The sequence below is a fragment of the Lotus japonicus genome, chromosome 4 (assembly GCF_012489685.1).
Source record: "Lotus japonicus ecotype B-129 chromosome 4, LjGifu_v1.2".
Classification (NCBI taxonomy): Eukaryota; Viridiplantae; Streptophyta; class Magnoliopsida; order Fabales; family Fabaceae; genus Lotus; species Lotus japonicus.
This window is the reverse complement of record NC_080044.1, coordinates 15,851,645-15,869,041: the sequence shown is the minus strand read 5'-3', so window position 1 is coordinate 15,869,041 and position 17,397 is coordinate 15,851,645. Positions and strand designations below refer to the sequence as shown.

The window sequence follows — 17,397 nt, the reverse complement described above, 5'->3', positions numbered from 1 at the left end:
CTCGATGTTGTCAACTCATGATGTTCGAACCCACAAGGCTAATGTTTGTGGCATTGAAAGGGAATGAGAAAAAATTGTTGGCTTGATTGAAATTTGTTGCTTACAACCCATCGCCGCTCATGAAGACTTAATTATGTCATTAGTTTGACCATTAAGTTGTGTTAGGTGCTACCTTTTTATGTATGGTTAACCATGTAGAACTTTTAATGTGTGGTTGTATTGTGCTAGGAAAAATTGTATGGTTAATGGTACTTGTTGTCAAATAAGTTTTAATCAGTATCTAGTACTTATGTTATTTAATGTCATTCTATCAATTAGTACATTTATAAATCATGGTTTGCACTGTCCAAGATATGGTTCCATTTAATCAGTACATATGTTCCATTTTTTTACTTTGATTGGAAATTCTTTTATGGTTCTCTCCCATGCTACTCCATTAAAGAATGATGTTATTTCTTAAAGAATGATACTTTTAATTGATAACCAGCCATATGAAAATATATTTTATTTCTTACAGGTTGAAGAGGAAATGGATAATTTGAATGAAGAAAATGAGGAAAGTGAAGAGGAAATGGAGACTTTGAATGACGAAAATGGAGAAAGTGAAGAGGAAATGGTGGATTTGAATGAAGAAAATGAGGAGGAAATGATGGATGGTGAAAGGGAAGAATCAACTTTGTTGTCCATTTTGCATGATGATTTACAAGAGTTTTTTGAGGTTAGTGCACTAGTTAGTCAATACGCAGTAAATTATCTATGTAACAAGCCATGTAGAACAAGTGATAAAACAAGTAATTCATGGGTTCAAGAAGTTTTGCGAGGGAACCCTACTCGTTGTTATCAAATGTTTCGAATGGAAAATCATGTTTTTTTATCAACTTTGTACTGAATTGGTTGGACATGGTTTAAAAGGAACTAGGCGAATGGGAGTTCAGGAAATGGTTGTTATGTTCTTAAAGATGGTTGGACATGGAATTGGAGTGGGCAATAGGATGTTATAAGAAAGATTTCAACACTCCGATGAAACTGTAAGTATGCATTTTCATAGAGTATTAGTTTCTTGTCTAAGGCTCGCTATTGAATACATCAAACCATGAGATCCACAATTTCGTTATATCGACACAAAAATTCGAAATGATCGGCGATATTGGCCAACTTTCAAGAATGCTATAGGAGCAATTGATGGTACTCATATCACGTGTGTGGTTAGTGCTAGTGAGCAACCCAAATTTATTGGTAGAAAGGGACATCCAACACAAAATGTAATGGCTGCATGTGATTGGAGCATGTGCTTTATTTTTGCATTACCAGGATGGGAAGGCACCGCACACGATGCTCAAGTATTTGACAATGCCCTCACAACTCCTTCTATGAAATTTCCACACCCACCTCTAGGTACGTTTGTTGAGATTATAACATACTAATTTTACATTAAAATTATAATATAAATGACAATTATTTCATTGTTTATAGGTAAGTATTATTTGGTGGATGATGGGTACCCAACACCAACCGAGTATTTTGGTCCATATAGACGTGAACGCTATCACCTTCCAGATTTTAGGCGTTCAGCTGGATTTTCAAATCATAATGAGGTGTTCAATTATTACTATTCAAGTTTAAGGTGCACGATAGAAAATACTTTTGGGGTATGGAAGAGATTTGAAATTTTGCGTCATATGCCAAGGTACAAATTTGAAACACAAGTTCAAATAGTGAGTGCAACATTGACCTTACACAATTTTGTCAGAAGGAAGTCTGAAACTGATTCTAACTTCCATCGCTATGAATGAGATGATATAGATGAGCATGAAGGTGATGGTTATGTTGGTGAGTATGCATTCGTTGGTTCAAATGTAAGATCTTTGACGGAAATGGATGTTCTTCGTGACTTAATCAAAGATCAAATTGTAGAGCACACGAACCTTAATTATTTTAGTTGTGACTATATAATTAAAATAGTATTTCATTTTTACCTTTGAACTTTATTGTTGGTTTGTATTTTAATTTGGAACATATTATGTTATTTTAAGATCTGTTGTTATCTTTTATTTAATTTTCTACAACTTATTTAATTTTGAGTTTATTTAAATTTTTATTAGTTTTAAGTTTACAAATTTCAACTATTTGCATTATTATTTTTTTTCAAAAAATATTTTTGCCTAAAATAATAAAGTGTAGTTAAAAAAGTATGAATGAATTTTTTTTTATATTAATTCTATATAAAACTCATACCAGTATAAAAATAGAGATTTCCTCACATCCTTGAAATCTGATTGGTTGACGGTGTAAAAAAACTTTACACCGTCGGTGCATAGCAGTTAAACTCTTTTAGTAAGAGAAAAAGGATGATGCACCGACAGTGTAATTTTTTTTACACCGTCAACCAATCAGATTTCAAGTATGTGCCACGTCAATTGATGAAATTAAATAAAAAGAGAGATTTCTCGTATCCTTGAAATCTGATTGGTTGACGGTGTAAAAAAACTTTACACCGTCGGTACATAGAAATTAAACTCTTTTAGTAATTATACAACTTAAAAGTGCTTCTCATTAATATTATCCAAGCGTGATTCATGATATCAAACTCTCTTTCAGAATAAAAGTATCCAAACATAAATCACATTACAATCAACCCACTTTGACCCAAACTAAGTTTTATAAACCCACATTCATCCAAACTCTGTTTTGCAAACTAAAATCCAAACACACATTATATCAATTCCACATGTAGTAAATAAAGGAGATATACATAAAGGAGAAAATCAGATTTACATTTAAACTTTTTAGCATAACATCAATCAACTAAGCAATATTTGCATACATGGTAATTTTTGGAATACAATTCTCTCGAGCTCAGGGTTCAATTCTAGTATACATCAATCAGACATTTAAAAATTAAAATTTCCATGTGAATTAATTACTCTCTCCGTCCCCATTTATAAGTCACTTTTTCAAGGTATTGATTGACGTATCGAATATAACAAACATATTTCCCGTGCAACGCGCATGTAAAAAAACACTAGTTATAAGTCACTTTATAATACCATTGAAACATTCAATACATTTTTCCGCAATTACCCTCATATTTAATGGGAAAGAGATAGTATCATTTTAAATAAAATTAATTTTGGAAAGAAAAATTAATGGACAATCTATGAAAGTTGATAAAACTTTTTACCAATTTATATTTATTACTAACAACCACTTTTCTTAATCGAAGAGAATTAAGAAAAAATAACTTATAAATGGGGACGGGGTGAGTAATTAAATTGGATCGGAAGTACGGAAAACAAAGATTGAATATTTTTGTCCTATAGCAAGTGAATATTTTGTGTGACTGGTGGGTCAGGCAAACCATCAGTGTTGTTGCTTGCCACGCAAACCGTGTTTAAAAACCTTCATGCTCAGCCCGTGGGATAAGATTCTGCAATTAATATGTTCCTGCGTCACATCCCTCCCTCCTTCTCGCGCAAACGGCGCTGGTGGTCCTCAATCCTCATTCATATCCATGGCAACAGCCAGAAAACCAAAACTTGGATCCCAATTTCACTGTGCCAAAGGACAAAACTTGTCTCCACCTCCTACCCCACATGCTCTTCCCAAAAAACATAAAAGAAGTAAAGATTCCACGCTATCCCCAATGCCCGTTTTTCTTTTCCCTGTCATTTTCCTCCCCCTCACTTCCCTTCTCATCACACTTTTCCTTTTCCAATTTTCTTCCCTACCTACAACACTGTTATGATTACCACTTTTGGATTCTCCTTGATTTTCTTTCCTCTCTATTTCCATTCTCTTTTTGAAATTTGAACACAAACTCCACACTTTGTTCACACATTCAACTCTATCACCTTTCTTCTTCACACATATAAAAATTAGGTTTCCTTTTTCTTTCTTTCTTCCTTCACTCTCCCTATTACTCTTTTTTAGTGTGATAATAATAACAAAAATAAAAAACATACACGTTTTCCTTTATTTTGAAAATTCAAATTTCTCTTTTGGTTCGAAGCTTATGCTCTGTTTCCACCTTTTCATGCTTTTGCACTCGGCGTGGAAACTAGGGTAGCCATGTCGCCGGCGATGACAACGACGGTGGAAGCTTCCGCCGTAGATGAGGAGGAGCTCGAGTACTCGTTCGCCGTGGAGTACGAAGGATCGCCGCCGGCTTACGATCTTCCCCAGGCGGTGCCATTAAGCATCGACACTATCCCGGTGGCTGCGGTGGTTGAGCAGGTTCCTGTCTCCGACGCACTGTCATTGCCGGTTGCGCAACCGCTCTCCACGGCGGAGCTTCACTGCTTGAAATTCCCCGCAGGCGACGACGGCGGTGGTTTAGTGAAAACGACGGTGTCTCCGACGTCGGTGATCGCGTTTGAAGACGGAGCTGCGGAGAGCAACGGCGTGTGCGACTCGTCGGGCGAGTTGAGCAGCGAGTCTTCAGACAGTTCAGGGAGAATCACATTGCTGAGGGATTCCAATTGCGAGAAAGAGAGCTTGGATTTCAACGGCTCCACACCGTTGAGTTCATTCTATCCATCGTCTCGTGCTTCGAATTCGAAGAACGACGATGCGAAATGCGAAACCGTTGCTGTGACTTTCAACGTGGATTCCGATGACGAACCGGTGAAGAGGGAAGCGGCGAGGAAGGGGAAGAAAGGATCATGCTACCGGTGCTTGAAGGGTAACCGTTTGACGGAGAAGGAGGCGTGTCTGGTTTGTGATGCTAAGTATTGTGGGAACTGTGTGCTGAGAGCGATGGGTTCAATGCCGGAGGGTAGAAAATGTGTTGGGTGCATTGGGTACCCAATTGATGAATCCAAACGGTGTAGTTTGGGGAAATGCTCTAGGTTGCTCAAGAGATTGCTCAATCACTTGGAGGTTAGACAAGTAATGAAGGCTGAGAGGTTTTGTGAAGTGAATCAGCTTCCTCCTCAGTGTGTTGTTGTCAATGGAAGTCCGCTTTCGTTCGAGGAACTCGTCGCGTTGCAGAATTGTGCTAATCCGCCGAAGAGGCTAAAACCCGGGAACTATTGGTATGATAAAGTATCTGGTCTTTGGGGGAAGGTAAATACTAAATAGTTTTCTCCTGCATTGTTTTCTACTGCTTGAAATTTTGAGTTTTATGGAAATTGATATTATTTTTGTGTTTTTTGAATTTCGCAGGAAGGACAGAAGCCTTGTAGAATTATTAGTCCCCATTTGAATGTTGGAGGTCCAATCAACCCGGATGCGAGTAACGGAAACACTCAGGTTTTCATCAATGGCCGGGAGATAACAAGAGTTGAGCTTCGGATGTTGCAGGTTCAAATTTTAATATATGCAGAAAAATGGCTCTATCTTAATTAATTTTCGTTTGTTGTTGAAGTAAAACAAAATTGTTGAAAGGATCTTGTTTTGGTTGGGCAGTTGGCAGGAGTGCAGTGTGCTGGTAACCCACATTTTTGGGTCAATGAGGATGGTTCATACCAAGAAGAAGGACAAAAAAATACAAGAGGGTATATATGGGGAAAGGTAAAAAAAAACTTATGTATCATTTTTCTCTTGTTTTATCCCTGTGCCAATGTTCATTTTACATTATTTGACCATTTAATTTCACTTGTTAGGCTGGAACAAAGCTTGTATGTGCCTTATTTTCCTTGCCAGTTCCTTCTAGACCTTCGACTTCCTGTGGGTTTCTATCCTCCAATCTGATTACTAAAACAGTTCCTGACTACCTTGAGCATGGAATAGTTCATAAGCTCCTCTTAGTTGGTTACACTGGGTCTGGAACAAGCACTATTTTTAAGCAGGTGATTTTCATTTGATAATTGAGTTTGTTAATTCTGTCTGCATATTGTGTCATGCTTAGAACTTTCTTTCAAGCAGGTAGGTTACATTGAACAATATATGGTTGTAAGCATGAGAATCAATATTAGCTATGTTAATACACCAACATATTGTGAGAAATTAACACACATTATTTGTGCACACACACATATATATATTTGTATTAAGAAAAAACTTGTGGGGTAGTTGCCCCCACTAGCTATATGTAGGTCCGCCCTTATACATAGGCATTTTAAACATTGTTGACTGACTATTAAGGTGTATTAAAGCTATTTAAGGAGTATGATGTATGACCTGGTGTCTGAAACTTCATTTACTTTTAACAACCCCCAACCCAAAAAAGAAAAAAATTTGATGGCATTGCTGTTAATGATTAGCTACTTTGTAGTACTGTTCTTTGTCAACATGCTTGATACTAAAAGCTAAGAATTCAACATATTTATAGAACTGTAAATCCTTATGTCAGACCAAGATTCTTTACAAAAGTACACCCTTCTCAGAAGATGAACGTGAAAATATTAAGTTGACCATTCAGACCAATGTCTATGCCTATATTGGCATGCTTCTTGAGGGTCGTGAGCGTTTTGAAGAAGAAAGTCTGGAGAATTTAAAGAAAGGTCAATCATCTGCACTTGACACGACAGGTTAGTGATCAATGTTCTCCCTCCTTTCCATACCCTCACTGAAATATGTCTTTTAATTGAGTTTTGACTTTTGACTCAGTAGCCAAGGTTTCTTCCTTGTAAAGCACCACATATGTGGCTTAGTATGCATTGACTATTTGCCATGTAGTTGCTGACTTGCAAGTCCAAGTGATTTTCAGCTAGCTTATACATGTATTTAAAGGGGTAAAATGTTTGCTTTGAAGATAAAATGATTGTATCTTACCTTGTTTTTTCCAAGTGACCCATTATGGAGTAAGCATTCAAACAAATAGTCATAAATATGCATTTATTTTGTTTTGGGGAATTTGTTCATTGGAATTATTTTATCCAAAGTAAAATTACTGATGTATAAAGTTGTCTCCTTATTATATGAAGCACAGGTTTGTGTATCAACTTTCTGGACGGCCGGACCACAGATCATGTGGGAAAAAGCTTTTGTTGTTGTTGATAATGATGACTAGAAAATATGTCAGAACTTAGAAAATATGTCAGAACTTTGAGATGCCACAAGAGATAGATTTCATGTGTGTTTTAAAATTATGAATAATATACTTGTTGAGTTTTTTCACGTAGCAGTAAGTACTCTTTCTTGTAAACTTTAAATATCTTGATATGCAGAATCAAATGAAAACAACACATATATGCTACTAAATACTAGTAGTTACTAAAATAATTTAGGACAAATGCTGCATAAAAGACTATCAAATCACTTTTTAGTTTGTCCATTCAACTAAAAGATTGGCAGGTTACAATTATGGTGCAGGAACCATTCCAAAACATGGGGACAAGACAATTTATTCCATTGGCACAAGACTAAAAGCATTCTCTGATTGGCTTCTGAAAACTATGGTTTCGGGAAAGCTTGATGCTATCTTTCCTGCTGCTACTCGTGAATATGCTCCATTAATTGAGGAGTTATGGGATGATGCAGCCATTAAGGCCACATATGAAAGAAGATATGAAATAGAAACGCTACCCAGTGTTGCCAGTTATTTTTTAGAGCGGGTATAGGATCATTCTTTTATTTTAAGCTTACTTTGTCAACAATTTAATCTACAAAAGTATACCCTTGTTAACTTACTTGCATGTGACCTTTTAACTGAATATTGACATATTTTATGATGATTATTTTGTTGTGAAGAGTAATTATTGAATGTTCCATATAAACTTATATTTGTATGAATTTTGGTAGTGGAAATGCCTCTTATTCTATCAAAGGAATTTAGCTTCAATAATATTAGGTTTTTTGCAAAATGAGCAAACTGATGGAGGGATATAGATTTACTTTTGACAAGGTACTTAGGTTAATGTTTGTGCAAATAGGTGGTGGTGGTTCAATGGTTCATATATACTGTCATATAAGGATCTTTGATCAGGCAAAGGGAGTGTGACAGTTATGGTTATGGTCCGGAGTCCGGACATTTGGTAGAAGCTTTAGTTTGAAGAGTAATAAGCTTAATGTGTTCAGTATAAACGAAAAGAGCTTAGCGAATGTTTTTTGCTCTCTCAAGCTCATATAGTTAGCAGGACTTACATTTAGTTTTTAGGCTTGTTGTTAATGCTTGCTAGTTCATATGTTGGTCACAAGCAAAACTCAAACCGCTTTATATTTTACCAATTAAGAATGATTCATCAGGATTACTTTTGCTGATATTTGCACCTTGTGGCGTACCCTTATCTTCTTATATGTTTCTTTTCTATTGGTTTTCTCTAGAAAAAGATTGTTAGGTTATTATTGGCTTTGAGAATTTAACATGTTATTTCTTTGTTTAGGCTGTTCAGATATTGAGTACTGACTATGAACCCTCGGATTTAGATATCCTCTATGCTGAAGGAGTCACTTCATCCAACGGTCTGGCTAGTGTAGAGTTTTCATTTCCTCAATCAGCTCCTGAGGAAACTGGCGATACTGCTGATCTACATGATTCTTTGGTTAGGTAGGTGAAAATATTTGCCACTATTGTGATATTTGCTTTTGGGGAATAATTGCACTCTGTGAAATGCCAAGGGTAGTAACTGATAAGGCTATACACCACGACCAGACAACAACAACAAACACAAAACGGAGTTGATGAGAGACTTATTTCCCCCAGATGTCATCAAATGTTTTTTTACCCCAGAGAAAAATTCATTAAGAAAAGAAAAGAACAAATGTAGAGGACAAAGACACTCTCACATTCTCTCAAGAATAAACTTAAGAAAGATCTAGAAACTATGTTGAGTCAAGTAACAAGGCATGCCAATCTCTCTGCATGTCTAACAAAGAAATACCTTTAAAAACTCCATGAACAGAACACCACTAATAGGCCAAGAAAGTGGCCCTATTCCAAATGTTGTCTTGGGATGATTAAAGTGCCCCTGAAATTTCTAACATTTCTTTGAAGCCAAAGTCTCTAAAGAACAGCAAAGACAGCTCTGCCACAGAATTTTCAGATTCCTTACGAAAGCCAAATCCTTCAAATTTAATAAAGGACACCCCAATTCATGTCCTTAGAGCTGATCCAATTGTCACAGAAAATTAGTTTTAAGCTTTGGTTTCCTCTGTTTTTGCATTTACCAAACATTGTGGAGGTTCTTTCCAGCAGCATGAATGTGATATACTACTCGTATATCAGAAAGAGCCAAAGAGGTGTTATCAAAATGCAATTTTAGTCAGGTTTACTATTAAAAAGTTACCCCTGTTTCATATAGCACAGATACGTTCAAATTTATTTATTTGTTTCACATGGCTTGGAATGCTTGTTTCCAAAGTTACATCTCAATTCAAGTATGTCAGAAACATGTGACGCTGTTGCTGATTTTTATATGTATGAATTTGAGTCAAATGTTTCATGCTTAGAAATAGACCTCATATGACCGTGTTTCTGATCTGGAGCTTGGATCTTTTTGGCTGGTTTATAGGTATCAGCTAATTACAATACATGCAAGAGGGCTAGGAGAAAATTGCAAGTGGCTAGAAATGTTTGAGGATGCTGGAATGGTCATCTTCTGTGTATCCTTGAGCGACTACAATCAGTTTTCTATTGATGGAGATGGTTGTCTCACAAACAAGATGATATTGACCCGGAAGCTTTTTGAAACCATTGTTACTCATCCAACTTTTGAGCAAATGGACTTCATGTTGATACTGAACAAACTAGACGAGTTTGAGGAGAAAATAGAACAGATTCCACTGACTCTGTGTGACTGGTTCTCTGATTTTCATCCAGTAATTAGCCGTCACGGCCGTGGCAGCAACAACAACCCCTCCCTTGGTCAGCTGGCTTCGCACTACATAGCAGTTAAGTTTAAGAGGCTCTATTCATCTCTCACAGGGAGAAACTTGTATGTATCTCTGGTAAAGGGGTTGGAGCCTGATAGTGTTGATGCAGCACTTAAATATGCAAAGGAGATTTTGAAGTGGAATGAAGAGAGACCAAACTTTAGCTTAAGTGATAACTCTATGTATAGCATTGAGCCGAGTTCATTCTCTCTTTGATTGCTAGTTCAGACAAGGTTGTAGTGAGTCATACACAGCTCATGACTTGGGTTCTGATCATGTACATATGTTGTCAACTAGAAGTAGAGACACGAGAGCATATTCTTGCTAAGGTGGTTAGCTCACCTCAGTCCTTAACCATGAGGTTTCGGGGTGCAATCATTTTCAATGGGAATGGGTCACATTTCGTGACCCGCTATTCCCGCTTCGTTCGAGCGCTCACGACAAGGGATTAGTTAATACTGTTGAGTTGTAACTATGCATCCGACACTATACCTTGGGCATCAAGCTAGTAGGGTAGGTAGAGTGTTGGCAAATGACAGACCGATCAAAGCATAATGTTCAAATTTCATTTTTTTGGTATGGTAAAGTAATATATTGTTTGTCTTTCTCAATCACCATGCCTTCAAATTACATTAAGTTGCAAAATGGCTTTTGTACACTGTGAGACTTAATAATTAACTTATTGTTTTTACATGGGTTGAATTTTGATAGCTCTTAATAACTTAAATGCTAATGAAAAAATATATACTTGATTAAAAATTAGCCAGTAACATTAAAAGTTAAAGTTTGTACCCGTTTTGATACAAACAAAAAAACACTTATCGGAGATTAGTGTATTCTTAGTAGATAAACTCGAATTAGCCGAAGTGTATTTGAGCTCTTAATTTCTCGATATAGATTTGACTATTGAATATTTCGAAGAATTTATAAAAATTATACATTTGATTTGTTTTTATTTTTAGTTAATATATTTCATTAAAAATTGTCATTACCACATTATTTCTTCTTTGTAATAAAACATCTTAAAAAGGGAAAACAATAAAAGTTGAAGGTGTGTTTAGTTTGCTTTTTCTTTAAATCAATAGCTAGCAAAATATTATTTATTTCATTCAAGCATTTTAGTAAGAAAAATAAAATATTATTTTGTAATTTTAAATTCCTTAAAATAATAAATAAAACGATACCACTTTATAATTACAGATTAATTTTTTCCAAGATGTACCGAAAAAAATAATTACAAATAAATATATTAATTAAAAAAAAACCCAGGTGGGGAAAACCCAGCTTACAACATGCATTTCTAAAAAAAATCTCATGTTCTAAAACCCAAAACCCTTTTGCTCCGCCCCGGAACACCAGCCACCATGCGCTATCTATTCCGTTTTGCCACCGTCTCCCGCCGCAGCCACCTTCTCTCCCGCCACTACAAGGCTGGGAAGGCACCGTCTCCGGCGACCCCTCCAAGAGCCCCAAAGAAGCCTCAGAAGTTCAGCTTCCATGGCATGACATGGGAGGACCCTTACAGCTGGATGTCGAACCTCAGCGACAAGATAGCAATGCGGCACATGGACGTGTACATGGAGCAGGAGGAGAAGTACACGGAGGCCGTCATGGCCGACTCCGAACGCCTCCTCACCAAGCTCCACCTCGAAATGGCCTCCCGAATGCCCTTCGATCTTTCCACTCCTCCATTTCGCTGGGGTCCTTGGTGTGTTATCTTCCAATCATCACCTTCTTTGTTTTTTTCATTGCTTATTTGTGTTCGCTTTGTGATTGATATTGTATTGTGTTGTTGTAGGTTGTATTATCGACGCGTCGAAGAAGGAAAACCGTACCCGGTGCTTTGCAGAAGATTGGCTAGCTTGAACGACGATTTCATCTCGCATAAGTATCCTCCAGCCGGGTTTGATTTCGCTACGGGCAAGACAATCGAGCAGAAGCTGGTTGACTATAATCAAGAAGCTGAGAGGTTTGGAGGTAATGATGCATTAAAGCTTGTTTAAATAAACTCGGACATTCGATTGGTTATAGAAAATGAATGGGGTGGCGTTGAAGGGGAATTCGAGTTAGATTCTAGGACATAAATTTTGAGAGTGGATGGAGTGGTTTGGGAATGCTAAAAGTTGTTGTCTTCAATTTTTTGCAGGATATGCTTATGAGGAACTGTCTGAGATTTCACCTAATCATCAGTATTTTGCGTATACTATGTATGATAAAGACAATGGCTACTTCAAGTTATCTGTGAGAAATTTGAATTCGGGTTCCTTGTGTAGTAAGCCTCAGGCAGACCGAGTTTCCAACTTGGCATGGGCCAAAGATGGACAGGCATTGCTTTATGTTGTAACAGATCAGAAAATGAGGCCATATCGGTGGGTAAATTATTGTTGATTTATAGCTGTCTTAGGTTATCTTGGATATCTAATGGTGAGTGGAATGGACTAAAATTACTATTCCATTGTTTGGATATTCTTATGATTGATGGTAAGAAGGCTAGTTCCATCTCATATCCCCAACTTTAAGGGGGGAAAATGGCAGGTAATGGATGGCATGAAATGCATTCCATTATGTTCCATTCCGTCCTACCTTAAACAATCCAAACAATGAAATCTACGCTTAAGCTATTCCACATTTTATTTCCATTCCATTATATTCCAATAATTCAACCTTACCCTACTTATGAATATTAGCTTTGGAATCCATGCAATCTTTCTGTATATCATCATTCATTCATTCTCTTATCCCTGCAGAATTTACTACAGTCTTATCGGATCAACTGATGAAGATGTTTTGCTTTTGGAAGAATCAGATGAAAATGTTCACATTAATATAAGGCATACAAAAGACTTCAAATTTGTGACTGTCAATACATTTTCTCCCACATCATCAAAGGTAAAAGATCTGTGCTGCAAAACTCTGCCAGGTTAAGATCTTTCATATTGTATAATAATAGTAACCATATTTTAGGTGTTTCTAATAAATGCAGCTGATCCATTGTCTGGCTTGAAACTAGTTTGGGAGTGTGATGCTCTAGCACACTGCATAATTGAACACCACCAAGGTTATCTTTGTTTGTTTACAGATGCTCCCAAAGGTGGACAATCAGTTGATTGCCATTATCTTCTCTGTAGTCCATTGGATGCTTCTTCAAATCCAAGAAAATGGGAGGTAGTTTGGAACATCACTTCTCTGTGTGTCTATTATTGACATTTTTCATTTTTATTACTCTTTTACGTTTACACAAAACACGCATTTACTTGAGATAGCTCAATTTGTTTTTCATGTTTTTTCAGCTTGCCTGTGATTGTGTCAGCTTTAACTTGTTTATTCTGCCTCATAATCCGCAGGAAGTATTTGTTGATGATCCAGATTTGACAGTTGTGGATGTTGATTTTAGTGATAAATACTTGGCACTCATAGTTAGGGAAGGTCGAAATTTTCAACTTTGTTCAATTGGACTGCCGTTGCCTTTTGGGAAGGTAATGAAAGGGAATTTGCTATATTATGCTCGTACAGATAAGGTCGCAACATAATGATGAACTACGATTATATCTTGTTGAAATATTGATGTTGTACATCTTATCCTTTTGATAGGGGGGAGTTAAACTGAAGAAGCGGGACCTACAGTACTTGCCTCTTCCGAAACATGTTTGCCAAATCTCACCTGGACCAAATTATGACTTCTTCTCATCAGTCATGCGCTTTATAATATCATCCCCTGTGGTATGTGAATGATTGCTTCTTCTGTTTTATTTTTAATAATTCCTGAATATTTTTCTCTATGTTTCTATGAACATCTGTTTACCTTCATATCAAATTAATTTAATCCTAAACGACCATTCACCAGCTCCATTGAATATAGATCCAAGGAAGTTATGACAGGATGAAAAGGACAGACTGTTTTGAAATGAAGTTGTTTTTGGTGGTCTGTTTAATTTAGTTCAAGGATGATGTTGCATGATGGGTCTCAAAATATAACTTTAGTGTTTAGATAGAGACAATATTTCCTTATCATGATTTCCAGATCAGTTTGAGCTTCCAAAAAAAAAATAATGGCATGGAGCTTGAAAAAATGTACATGTTAGTCTATCTGACTTTCAATGCAAAAGGGGGCAGTATAGATATTTGAAAGGGGGCAAGTATATTATATAAATAGCACCTTACTCTGTAACTGATTTTTAGGGGACGACTGCCCTTATTGTTATGAACCTAGTTCCATCCTGCTTCATGGTGTATTTTTCCAGTCTGCTTGGCATATAGTTTTTGGCTTTCCAGGTTTTCTCTTCCTGATACTTTCCTCCTTGTTACTTGTTTCTTGCTCTACACAGATTTGTAGTGTGTTCATCGTTTCTTATATATACTTACACCCAACAGATGGATGATTCAAGTGGTACATGCTTGATTCTCCTTAAGCAAGATCTCGGGTTAGAGTCTTGTGCATGGAATGTCCCCGTTGGGAGAGCTAAGCCCACCAAGATGTGGATGTTCCAGGATCTAACAAGATTGCCCCCTATGGAGGATATTGCATTAAATCTTAAATATATATGAGATTCTTCCTTTCATACATTTGATCTTAAGAGGTCATTTTTATTCAGTCTCACCAAATTCCAATATGTTCACCATAAGTTTCTTGCAGATGCCAGATGCTGTCGTTGATTATGACCTGGCAACTGGTAGGTGGAACATCATTCAACAGCAAAATATGCTTCATGACAGAACACGGATATTATATGGCGCAAATTCTGCAAGTATTAGCATGGAATCCTCAAACTCAAAATACTCCAGTCCTGGGAATGCCATGGAAGATGACAACTTATGGAATGACCTGTCTGAGTTTTACGCCTGTGAAAAATATGATGTCCCTTCTTTTGATGGGGCACTGATTCCTTTGACTATTGTATTTGCACGTAATAATAAACCAGGGGATAAAAATCCTGGGGTATTGCATGGGCATGGAGCTTATGGTGAGTTACTTGACAAAAGGTGGCGCAGTGAATTAAAAAGCCTCCTGGATCGTGGTTGGGTCATTGCCTATGCTGATGTTAGGTAGGTTTCACATCATTTGGTGGCCATGTACTCTATCTATATTCATATGGACATTCTTTTCTTTTTTGTTCATTTATGAATATAGTATCTGATTTGTTTCTAGGTTACCACAAATTTTCCAAATAATTACACATTTCTATTTTCTCTAGAGGCTAATAATCTCTTACCTGTGATAGTTTTGGTATCCTGTTTCAGAGGAGGAGGTGGATATGGTAAGAAATGGCATCATGATGGGAGAGGTACAAAGAAACATAATTCAATCAATGATTATATCTCTTGTGCCAAGTTCCTCATTGAAAAAGGTATTGTGCATGAAAACAATTTGGCTGGTTGGGGATATAGTGCTGGAGGGCTTTTGGTTGCTTCAGCCATCAACCGTTTTCCAGATATATTTCGTGCTGCAGTCTTGAAGGTTTCCAAGAATATGTGCCTGCTATTGAGTTTTGCATTTCTTTGGCTCTATTTTAAATTGGTTAGCTCAAATACTCAGATTTCCTTCTTTTGTGTGATTTCCACTGTAGGTTCCTTTTTTAGATCCGACCAACACTCTTCTGTATCCCATCCTGCCACTTGTAGCTGTTGATTATGAAGAGTTTGGCTTCCCTGGGGACCTAGATGATTTTCTTGCAATTCGAGATTATTCTCCATATGACAATATCCAAAAGGATATTCTTTATCCAGCTGTATTAGTATCCTCTTCTTTCAACACACGGTAAGTTCCTGATGTCTTTACATATCTTCCTGCCATGTTCTCCGTAGTTTCCTACATGCATGGTTTTTGCAGTAGCAGGAATAATGTAAGAGCTGATGATAGAAATTGTTTTAATGTCTGCTTAACTGGTTCGGTTACGTATCCTTGTTATTTACATAGATACTTCTTTGAGTGTTTTTTACTTCATTTTCATGAATTGTTATACAAATGAGTGTCTGATATAAAAAGACTTGGAAAGATTGTAGTCTTTAATTGTATCTACATTACAATGAGTAGTGATGAATTTTGAAACATCAGGATCTCTGATTTAATTGTCTTTAGGATTATGCTATGATTGTCTCTTTAGAGTTGCTTACATTTTAAACACACATGTTTGTATATGTGTTTCCTAGGTGGAAAATAGCAACTTAAAATGTTTTTTTTTATTTCGTATTCCCTTTTGCTTTGAAATCAATTATGCTTGTTTAAGGTTTCTAAGCTTGATTAGTTTAGAAATTGGTGTTCATTTTTAAGAATTGTCAGGGTGGGTTTGAGGATATCAAATGCCGAGCTCCCATTATTTTTTTAATGGGATGACTGATTTGTTGGCATAGTGAATTTGCTGTGAGTGTTAAATATTCAAAAAAAATATACTATATCCATAAAGAATATTGTTTTTCTGGTTACTGTATTTGTATGTGGATATGTCTATGAACATTGATTTTATCAATTACATGAGGTACACAATGAGTATGTCTATCTTTCTTTGGAGGCAAATTTAAAGTGTCCGTAGAATGTCCCGTAGTTATCTATAAATTGCTTTCCTCTTCAAATATGACAAAAGGTTCCTTGCCATTTTAAGTTTTAGATATTTTGAAAAACAATATCTTCATATTGAATTTAGGCATATGCTCTGATTTCATACATTTCAGACTCTTAAGCCTCTTGAGTCTTAACATACTAACAAATGCATGCACCATAAAGAAAAATAAAGGCATTTTTTGCAGTTGGGAGGGAAAGGGAAGAGAAGAAATCAAAGAAAGGGTAGGAAGTGGAAGAAAAAGAGGTTGTGGGGACTAAGTTAAAATCACATTTTCCTCTCCTCCCCTGTTCCTCTGCCAACCATCCAAACATACCCTTAACTGCATAATTCCTTCCAAAAGTTATATGTACAATAGTGGTCTTTATGTGAATAGGAAAAGACTCGGATTCAACTGATGATGCTTTTATGATGGACCTTTTTTGTTTATCCCGACTCAGATTTGGGGTGTGGGAAGCAGCAAAATGGGTAGCAAGAGTTCGTGATCTTTCAATTTATGACCCAAAACGGCCAATATTGCTGAATTTGACCACAGATATAGTGGAGGAAAACCGTTATTTGCAGTCCAAGGAATCAGCATTAGAGGTGGCCTTTCTCATTAAGATGATGGAATCTTAGATATGCCAACTGATCATTCACTCGCCGTGAGATGTTTCCCTATGGCTATCTGCTGTACAAAAGTTAAGATTGTGCTTTGGATGAACCAATATTCAGTCAGGCGCTTCACTTGGGAAATACTTGCCTTCAGAAATTCTTTTTCAATTGGTTCCTGGCTTGTACCCCCCAGAATTGACAAGAGCCTTTGGTTTATCAATGCATGGATAGAGCCTTAGTTGCTTTCGATGTGATATTTTCTTTATCATTATTTAGGTCAAATGTTGTATAATTTAGACGTTTGTAGTTTTTTTTTTGAAACATGACGTTTGCAGTTATTGATTGGTAATGGTATGTTATCCAGGTATATATTCTAAATGATACATTATACTACAGAGTGGAGGATGGTGAATCTGTCGATGGGATGGGACACTGCCTGATTGTGATCTTGTAGGAAAAACGTAAGAAAATTATAAATAATAAAAATTGCAACAAA

The 17,397-nt window shown here is 36.6% G+C and overlaps 3 protein-coding genes across 5 annotated transcripts; all 3 read left to right on the top strand.

The window, feature by feature from the left end:
* The first annotated feature begins 892 nt into the window (after window positions 1–892).
* LOC130713837 (uncharacterized) lies at window positions 893–1,908 on the top strand. The gene is made up of 2 exons (XM_057563652.1): window positions 893–1,395; window positions 1,474–1,908. Exons 1-2 carry the CDS (start codon window positions 1,266–1,268, stop codon window positions 1,791–1,793), a joined length of 450 nt encoding a protein of 149 aa, XP_057419635.1. The 5' UTR covers window positions 893–1,265; the 3' UTR covers window positions 1,794–1,908.
* A 1,526-nt stretch (window positions 1,909–3,434) lies between these two features.
* Window positions 3,435–10,364, top strand: LOC130711167 (extra-large guanine nucleotide-binding protein 1-like). 3 transcript variants are annotated; one of them, XM_057560665.1, is made up of 8 exons: window positions 3,435–5,064; window positions 5,164–5,301; window positions 5,407–5,511; window positions 5,604–5,789; window positions 6,272–6,470; window positions 7,237–7,496; window positions 8,265–8,428; window positions 9,393–10,364. In XM_057560665.1, exons 1-8 carry the CDS (start codon window positions 4,069–4,071, stop codon window positions 9,967–9,969), a joined length of 2,625 nt encoding a protein of 874 aa, XP_057416648.1. In that variant the 5' UTR covers window positions 3,435–4,068; the 3' UTR covers window positions 9,970–10,364. The 3 variants fall into 3 exon arrangements, with proteins under 3 accessions (XP_057416648.1, XP_057416650.1, XP_057416649.1); XM_057560667.1 differs by having other exon boundaries at window positions 3,436–5,064; window positions 6,293–6,470; window positions 7,255–7,496; XM_057560666.1 differs by having other exon boundaries at window positions 3,436–5,064; window positions 6,293–6,470.
* A 679-nt stretch (window positions 10,365–11,043) lies between these two features.
* Window positions 11,044–17,348, top strand: LOC130714822 (uncharacterized). The gene is made up of 11 exons (XM_057564780.1): window positions 11,044–11,461; window positions 11,552–11,730; window positions 11,900–12,122; window positions 12,501–12,642; window positions 12,718–12,918; window positions 13,098–13,229; window positions 13,345–13,473; window positions 14,387–14,796; window positions 14,992–15,208; window positions 15,318–15,508; window positions 16,748–17,348. Exons 1-11 carry the CDS (start codon window positions 11,118–11,120, stop codon window positions 16,923–16,925), a joined length of 2,346 nt encoding a protein of 781 aa, XP_057420763.1. The 5' UTR covers window positions 11,044–11,117; the 3' UTR covers window positions 16,926–17,348.
* Window positions 17,349–17,397: the final 49 nt, after the last annotated feature.